The 9,069-nt window shown below is 42.5% G+C and overlaps 1 protein-coding gene across 4 annotated transcripts; it reads right to left on the reverse strand.

Moving 5' to 3' along the window:
* Window positions 1–358: 358 nt before the first annotated feature.
* On the reverse strand, window positions 359–4,982 carry LOC106658206 (ras-like protein RAS2). 4 transcript variants are annotated; one of them, XM_023459199.1, is made up of 6 exons: window positions 4,840–4,982; window positions 4,411–4,769; window positions 2,624–2,769; window positions 2,269–2,534; window positions 2,136–2,165; window positions 359–1,703 (listed from the first exon to the last, which is right to left on the reverse strand). In XM_023459199.1, the coding sequence occupies exons 2-6, from the start codon at window positions 4,595–4,597 to the stop codon at window positions 1,499–1,501; spliced, it is 834 nt and encodes a 277-aa protein (XP_023314967.1). In that variant the 5' UTR covers window positions 4,598–4,769; window positions 4,840–4,982; the 3' UTR covers window positions 359–1,498. The 4 variants fall into 4 exon arrangements, with proteins under 4 accessions (XP_023314967.1, XP_014235545.1, XP_023314969.1 ...); XM_014380059.2 differs by having other exon boundaries at window positions 4,411–4,780; XM_023459201.1 differs by lacking the exon at window positions 2,136–2,165.
* Between the last annotated feature and the right edge of the window lie 4,087 nt (window positions 4,983–9,069).

The following is a 9,069-nucleotide window of genomic DNA, read 5'->3' on the forward strand; positions in this document are numbered from 1 at the left end:
AAACAGAACAGCACAGCACGGCACGGCTCAATAGCGTCGTAGTCGGGCTCGGTATTATAATAGACAAGTTTATGTATATACGACGTATTCATAATATAAACGCGGGCATTTTCTCGCGCAAAAAAGAAAGCATTGTTTCAGCGGTTATTTTTTTGAAGATATATCATATAGTTTTTGGTCCTCTCCCGTGCGAGCTTTTGACTTTCTTTTCGTGCATAGAAAAGTAGCTATGCATACATAGCTCCGATCCGCGCGCGTCTCTCTTTCGATTGAAATTATTGAATATGCATTTCTCGTATACATTTGAAAAAGCTCGTATCGCATCGTGATACGCTTTTTTCCTCGTCCCCCCCGCCCCCTTAATATTTGTTCCACGTTTCGTCGAACTCCACCATCCGTAAGCGGATGAATGCAAGAAATATACAAGTTCGGCGTCTCCCGCGCGCGCGTCATCGAAAAAAAGAATGATACTTATTTTTCTGTTTCTTGCGCGAAAATATATAAGATGCCTCGTTGAAAATCAGCTCTGCGTGCGTGTATATCTCTGAATTTTTAGCAGTACAGCGCGAGAGAAAGTTTCATTTAAATTTCTTGCCCCAACTACCAACTATTTACAACTGTTTGTGTCAAGTTCTGCTCTCCTTGCACGAAAGCAGTGCCATACATAGAGCGTGTGCGGCCCCGCGGAGAAAGAAAAGAGGCAGAGGGAGGGGGGGCAGGTAAGGAGGTGGAGGGCGCTTTATGTATAAAATGAGTTTTGGAAAAAGAAACACGTTTGTGCGCGGTTGAAGGAAACGCGATTACTGCAACTGCTGCTGCTGCTGCCATCGCCGCTGTATTTATGTTGATGTGGCATTTATTTTCCACAAACTGACTTCTCAATGTGGCGAATATAAATGTTAAATGCGAGAGTCGCGCGCTCATTACCCTATATATGGTATAGCAGCTTGCACGCGGAGATCGTTCGAACGCGCCTGTTCACGGACACACGATCGCGGCTGTATAATATTTACAAACGGCGGATAATTCGTCCGCTCCGAAACAATCGCGAGCTCATGCGCGCGAGTTTATATCGTAATATACGCAACGATTTGATTTACCTTGTTTGGTGTGTGCGTGCGTGTGCGTACGATATACATTGTAACAAATATTTCATCATATATTTCGTAATCGAGTTGAGTATGTATTTGATGTAACAAACGATATTATTCAAGCAACAAACTCTCTGCTGCAGTTATTTCGTATAATTTCGAGATTTTCAATATCACTGTAGTTTAAAAATTACATTTCACATCCACTCTCTGTGTAGCACTGCTGCTGCTGCTGCGATAAAATATATAATATGTCATTTTATGTAATGCGTCATTTTCATATACTTGTGTCAACGAAAAGCTCCGCCGTAGTCGTAGCGCAGTCATTACGATTATCTCGGCAGGACGTGTTTTTTCTTCTTCTTCTTCTTCTTTGATGCTCGTAATAATAATGTCAACAATAATAATTACGAAATGTTGCAGTCCTCGGCGTGGGAGTCGCGAATCTGCTGCTTGGTCTTGCGCGAGGCCCGCCTGATAAGGCTGCGGCTGCGCGGCTTGCTCTTGACCTCCTCGGCGACGGCGACGAAGCTCGAGCCCTGGGCCGCCATCACCTGCTTGGGACTGCCGGGACTGCTGCCGGAGCGCCCGGGACTGCTCGGTCTCGTCGTGCTGAAAAAATTAGAAACGCGGATTAGCACTTGACTTAATTTCTTACATATGGCGATGATATTTTTCATCGTTCACGGGGATGTGTGTATGCTTGAATTATTACAAGGTACGTTTACTTGTGGTGCACTCGACCTTTGTTATTTTACCAAAAGAATCATTCAGTGTGGTTTCATAAGGGTACATTTTTTTTTTAATTTATTGGTTGAAAATGTGTAACGATATGAGGAATTAATCGTTGATCTAACTTTTTACATTTGGTAGTATCCATGAGATTGGAGATTCAAATAAACTTACTATTATTATTTACAATATAGTGGGTTTACTTGGGTCTATTGTAAGGGTATCCTATTGTAAAGAAAAAGCAACAGGTTGGTGAGGATATAAAAATTCGGAGATGTGATAATCTGAGATATTGTTCATTGCATTACTCACAGTCTCCACCTTTTATCTGATCTTAACAAGCTAACAGAGTACGACATGTTCGTTTTCATAAAATCAATCCAATTAGTTGTAGCTATATCGTAAGTGTTGTATATCGAATGTGAATGATGAATTTTGTATATACCTTCTCGAGCCGTAAGCCGAGCAGCGTCTCCTCAGGCTGGACTCGTCGGCCTCGCCGGTCGGATTCTTTGGCACTATTCGCGACAGCGTGACGAAACAGCGAAACACCTCCTTGATGTTGTAATCGTCCTTGGCCGAGCACTCGATCACTTTGGCCCTGAGCTTGGGCAGCTCGCAGTAGAGCCACTCGCTCACGTCCTCGATCGGCACCTCACGGTGGGCTATGGACAGGTCGAATTTGTTGCCGGCTATGACGATCGGCACTTCCTGCGGAAATTCATCGAGACGGAAAATTAAATTGAAAGTTTTACTCGGGGCGTTGTGTGCACTCTGTCGATGACAAATAGAGACTCAACCTGAAAGTCCGGCCTCTGTTCTCGAACTTCTTCGAAGAAGCGTTTGACGCATTCGAAACTGGCCAACGAGCACGTCGAGTAAACCAGCAGAAAAGCATGAGCCGTGGCGATGCTCAGTCGCCTCATCGCCGGGAACTGCTGATCACCTGTTGGCGAAAAATATTTTCTTAATTCTAAAAAATATTTTGCGTTCATCTCCGGAACAAATTCTCAATATCAATAGTATAGCCCAATAGCCAATTATCATTTAAAATGTTTAAAAAAGGAATTAATTGGCTTGTTTTTAGCGATTTTTTTTATAGTTATGTTAAAAATATTGAACGCATGTTAAATTGACAATTGAATTGTTCAAGAAAGTGTCGACTAGTTTTCAGCCGCTTTGAGTACTATACTATAAACCTCACTTTGAGTCTCTGCCACTAGATGGCGAGTAATCTTAATCTGAGAATCTGCAAGTGGCAAAGTAAAGATAATTGTATAAGTCCATTACATTAGGTCAGTTATGTAAATCTCGTTTTCCTTTGTACGTCGTTCGGAGAACTTTTGTCACTTACAAATTAGTGTATTTATTTTTCACGTGTTTTTATTTACGTTCGGAGTGTCGTGTGTACGGCGAACATCACATGAATCGACGTTTGCACGACATTCAATTGCACGACTATTTAAAGGTCATACTTTTACTGCGAATGCGAATACTACGTTGAAATTTTTTATAGTTTTCGCGAACGACTGAATGAAACCAAGACGTGTTTCGATTACATTGACGTTTTTAATCTTGAACTTGGTTGCATTGAAAATCAACTTCTTGCTTGTTTTCGAAAAGCCTTCTTCAAAACTGTACATCATTTTGCAAATGAGTGTTGATTTTTGACAAGCTAGTTTCGAAAATTTTACGAGAATTATATTTTGTAGAGCGAACAAGAATCAATCAGTATGTCGTTTAATGAAGGAAATTTTTCATGTCAACATCGAACCCGAACACAGCATTGAACATTTTCAAAGAACACTATGCTGCCTGATTACTTTGTGAGTCAAATTGATTATTGCCTTGTTTTTATATTTTTTTTGCGAATGGAAGTTTACATGGAATTGTATTGCAGGTCGATAAGCAAATACTACACGATGAACTTTTATTATTACAATATTCGATTGACACGACAGAATAAAAATGAATCCTATTGAGGCTCATAACGCCATGAAGAAAGGGCCTGTAGAGATATATTTTTGATGAAAATAATGTAGATATATAAATGAAAGAGATATTAAAAAAAGAAAAATATCGTAATATTCATATCAGACACAGAGAAAGGAAACAAGTGCGGGGAATACGATAAATTATTTGGTCATCATCAAAGTCATCTCAAAAGCCATATAAACAAAGTCAATAATTTGAACAATGAGAGTGAGTAATGGTAAAAAACATTTCAAAGGGTATTACATGCTACAAGTCAAATCGTCGCTGTGTATAACACAGTGAAATGGACGGTTGCATCATCCCCGGTCCCGAGAGGGTAGCTGATGTATTGCTTCATCAGTATCGACTTTATTGCGGCTTAATTAATTAAAATATAATTTTTACTCGTAATAATACTAATTACTTGATGTAATTATAATAAATACTTCAATAATTTTGTTATCCATGTTTATATTTAAGTTATCCATATTTCGATTAATTCAATCAACAGTCAGTTGAGATGGCGAAGCGTAGGTACTCAGAATTATTAAAGCCAAACTTGGCTCGAATGTAATTAAATTTGATACTTTCAAAACACGTTCGTTCGACTCACCAGCCGTGTCGAGCAGGTCGACCTTGAGGGTGAGAGTGCCCAGTATGCACTCCCTCGAGTACAGATCGTCCACGGTGGGCCTGTACTTGTCGCTGAAGCCCTGGCCCAGCAGGCGGCGAATTATGGCGGTCTTGCCGACGCTGGCCCCGCCCAGCACGACCAGCCTGATGCGCTCGTAATCGGCCATGCTGCCGCGTCGTCCTCCGCGTTCGTTGTCCGATGGCGACGTTGACGTTGACGTCGAAGACGACGTTGACGTCTCCACTGTGGCTCGCGAATACGGATCTCGATCGACAGGGGGGTTGGGAAGAAGGGAGGAGAGAGAGAGGTTGATGTCGCGTCGAACCTTTGACTATCGGCTGCAATCGAGCTGATTTCGAGATTAAAAAGTTTCTCGTGACACGAAGAAAATGATGTATTTTTTTTTACCTGTAAAAATAAAGGCTCATATGGAAAACGAAGAAAATATTTCCACGCTGCTCGTCGCGGACGTCATCGAATCATCCGATCTCAAGACGTAGATGTCCCCTCTAAGAGCCTCGCAGACGATTCCCATAAAATCACACTCCTCTCATGATGAATCTCTCTCTGCCGAACGGACGACTTTTATCTGCATTATTGGGGCGTCGCAGCAGCTCGTCCGGCCGAACGATGCATCGTAATTTTCTTCCCGTTACGGTGGCTCCTCGACGCCACCATCGTTTGCCCTTGCGGTGCCTCCTCGAAATATTATTACTATTATAAATATACTTTTCCTATATATCTCGCACGAGAGACAGCACGCAAGAAGGGTGTACTCGTGTATCGCCGGTCGCGCTGGAGTATCTGCGAATTATCTTCTGGACCCTAATCCTCATTTTTGGCGATAAATCGTGTACGGCCTCTTTTACAGATATTGCCTCTTGCGTCGATGATGAGATTTTCGCATCAATTCCCTTACGTAATATAGGACGAATGGATTTATTCGTACGAAGACGCGATCGTCGTCGAAGCTTTTGCGATCGCGAATCGAAAAAGACTCAAAATAAGAATCGTTCTGTGGGATGACGAGTCGGATTTTCATCGGCATTACACTGAAACAGAGAAAAAAATGGTACCTCGTTATTCACATTTTCATCACTATTATGGTAAAAGTATAAATCGTTAATCGGCTTATAGCTCGGTAAAATTATAAAATTATAATATTGAGTTTCGAGTGGACGTTCATCATTCGATTACAATACATCAGTGTTTCATTTTGCAATTGATCGGGGCCGGACAACGACACGCATTCTCAACTGCGACATCAGTTATTTCGACATAAATCTCAGCGCGACGAAGCCAATTTATCATTGGTCTAACGTACATGGAATCTTCAATAAAAAGCGCCTTGGAAGCGCAGCAGAAGCACAGTTTTGCGATTGAAAAATACGCTACGGAGGCCAGATAGAGAGAGAGGGAAAGTGCAAGGGTCAGCGAGAAAATCTCATAAGTTTCAGGAAAAAGGGATCGCAGCAACAGCAGCCGAGGGATGCGTGCATAGAGAAGCTCGCACACACACACGCGCGCGCGTATATAGGGATATCGACGTTTCGCGATAAATCGCCCAACTTAAACCGCAACAGCGGACTGTGATCCTTTAAGCATGTGCCGTTGTGTAATACTCGGCAAGTCTTTTTTTCGTTGCCTATATATATAGTGTGGTGCATGTTCGATTACGCGTTACATCGCGTACGTTTCGTCCTGTACGGCGCAACGTAAGTCCTCCGACGAGGATTTTCCGCGCGCGGTGCACGCGATCTCTTTTTTTGCGAAACTTTCGCGCTCGACAACTCGATGTAAGAGAGACAACGACGTATGTGAATACTTGTACGTGCAGTTGGAACGATTCCGAGAGACGGTTTTCCAAAGCATCGGTGTATCGACGTACGCTCGTAAATAAAAATATAATGAGAGATACGACGTTAAACAGGCGAAATTGATTCGACGCGCGAACGCTAGATGGCCCGCGTGCGGTCGTACGGTCGAACGCGTATACAAAGTAATCAAGAACGTGGGTTATGAGCAATCCAGTTCCGCGCAGACTGAGTTCAATTTTCATGGCTTCGACGATGACTCGAGCAAGTGGTTTGTTCATTTTTTTCGAGCAAATGGATACCTAGCTTTTGTGCTCCAAACGACAATTTTGAACGTCGCTGTATCACACAGTGGTGCACCGATGAAAACGAGTCCACAAATGAGCGTACAACACTATTAAATATCGGTCGTTGTTTCCAAGACTATTTCAATTGTGTTTCGTTCGGCCACCCTCGTCTAAGAGCTAAAATTTTCATAGAAACGCGCGCAAGCGTTTTTTCTTCTTCTTTACATTCGCCTGCTCTCGATCCTTTACGAGCTATAAACTGGTCGTATATGTACCCAACGTCGCGCCTAAAAAAGTTTCACTTCGAGCGAAGCCGTATCGGCATCGACTGCGTATATATGTATCGTTTCCGCAGGTGAGCACGATAAAACCGTTTCCCAAGTACATAATGCGTCTGTGCGAGTATTATAACTACGCTACGTGCTGTACACGTGCAATCGTGCGCGCGTGCGAGTGCAAGAGTCGCAAAACAGGATAGAGTTAAAAAGTAATTAAGCCATATATATTTTTCAGGATATTCACAACGTGAGTTTGTGTACACAGCCAGAGAGAGAAAGAGAGATAAAGAGAGATGATGCGCGTTCTTGCGAGATTCCCTTTTTTTGCTTACATAAAGTCGAGAGTAGTAGCAGCAGCCGCGTCGAGTGCACGAGCTAAAATTATAAACACGAACTTTTTTTTCTGCACATCTTTACATCGCGTATAATATTTTTGAATCTATATATACGTTTCGTTGTATATATTATAAACTTTGAAACGCGATGAAATCTCCCTCGGCTTTTGTAAATAAAATTTGTTATTATCCCCGCGTGTTTTTTTTTTTTTTTTCATCAACGTGTAACGTTACGCGAAGTAAATTAATTTAACGAAGTACAAAATTAATCAACGAATCGTTATTATTATCATACATTATATATAAAATTGAGCCCCCGCGATGTACAACGTAATTCTCGAGTCTCGAGATGCTCTTCCTCCTCGAACATCATCGTCCCTTAGAAAATGGGAAAAATCTGTAAAAGTGCGGTCGAGAAAAAATAGAAAGTACATAAGTAACAAAGAGATTTTCCACGTGGAAATGCGCGTTACGAGTCTCGGGCAACGAAACAAATTAAAGGGAAACAAAGGGTAGCAGCAGCAGCAGCAGCAGAGCTGGTCAGTGACGGAGAGAGAGAGAATACAGTATACGTATGCGCGTGTACGTCTAGCTCTCGCTTTGCATGTCGAGCAATATATACCTGTTACTCGGGGACACACACATACACTCACGCGTAAACAGATGTCGAAGCTCTCTGCTGGCGCTGCTGCAGCTGCTTACTGCTGTATGTGTATACGCGCTGTTTGACCCGCTTCGTCTTTTCGCGTGAAAGCTCTGCCGTATAGCTGTTACGCTGTACGTTGTATATAATATATACCAAGTTGCAAAAGCTCACTCACACAGATCAGCAGCAGGAGCAGGAGCGCATATATACGGGCCAGTGTATACGTGTGTCACGTATGTTCGAGCTCGTATAGACGTGTTTCAGAGCTTGCGCGACGTACCACTACTCAAATCCAGCTTTCTCTCTCTCTCTGTTTTGTGCGGCGACGAGAACCGGCGAAATAGTTGCCCGCTCTCAACCCCCGAGTGCCCTTTCGCAATTCCTTGCTCGAGCTCTCTTTCGTTTGAAAATAACAAGTTTTGAAGTTTTGTATATATACCTACGTGTGTAAGCTCCTGCTGAAGGTAGATACACACGTACACGTATACACAAATATACCTGAGCGTATGCTGACTTTTCTGCATACGCTACTGCGCGTTGATTTCTCGGCATGGCAACTCTAAACTTTAGCGAACGCGAGGGGGGATATATGTGACTTCGAACACTTCATTTAACGACGCAAACTTTTGCTCTACTTAACGCGTCGTCGTAGTCGTTTAGTACTGGGAAATTTACGCTTCTCCTCGCGTACGTATACCCGAGAAATGAATTTAACCGGACTCCTCGCATCGACCGACCTAGTGCTAGCGCAGACACCGTCTCGCCTAAAAATTACTTCGCGTGTACTTTTTTTTCCACCGCGCGTATCAACATTACTTTCATAACTGCAGACGAATCGTATATATGTGTACCTGGTGTACTTGCGGCAATTACGAGCTTGCGGCACAAGTTTATATTGGCCTACAGAGTAGTACTGAACGTTCGCGAGAACGGGTCAGAAAGTTTGCCCTTGTATACGTAATATAATGTACATGGGATAGGTACATGTACGATCAAAGAGAATTTCGAGATTCGAAACTATGCGTACTCATTATGTGTGTGTCGCGCGCGCGCGCACGTAATAAGCATGTAATTGCAGCGAAACGATATATACATGCGCCATGATAATAATTTACGCGTCGAGTTTATTAATCGATGAGCTTTTCGCAAAGTATATTGCGCGACGCTATATAGTAACCTCTTGATTAACCACTCGAACAGCTGCTTGTACTTACTGGGCTGCTAAATTAAGAGGGCGATTATTTTTTTTCTTTTTAAAAAAAAATAAATAAAACGTCG

This window comes from Trichogramma pretiosum, unplaced genomic scaffold (genome assembly GCF_000599845.2).
Source record: "Trichogramma pretiosum strain Unisexual culture from Peru unplaced genomic scaffold, Tpre_2.0 scaffold58, whole genome shotgun sequence".
Classification (NCBI taxonomy): Eukaryota; Metazoa; Arthropoda; class Insecta; order Hymenoptera; family Trichogrammatidae; genus Trichogramma; species Trichogramma pretiosum.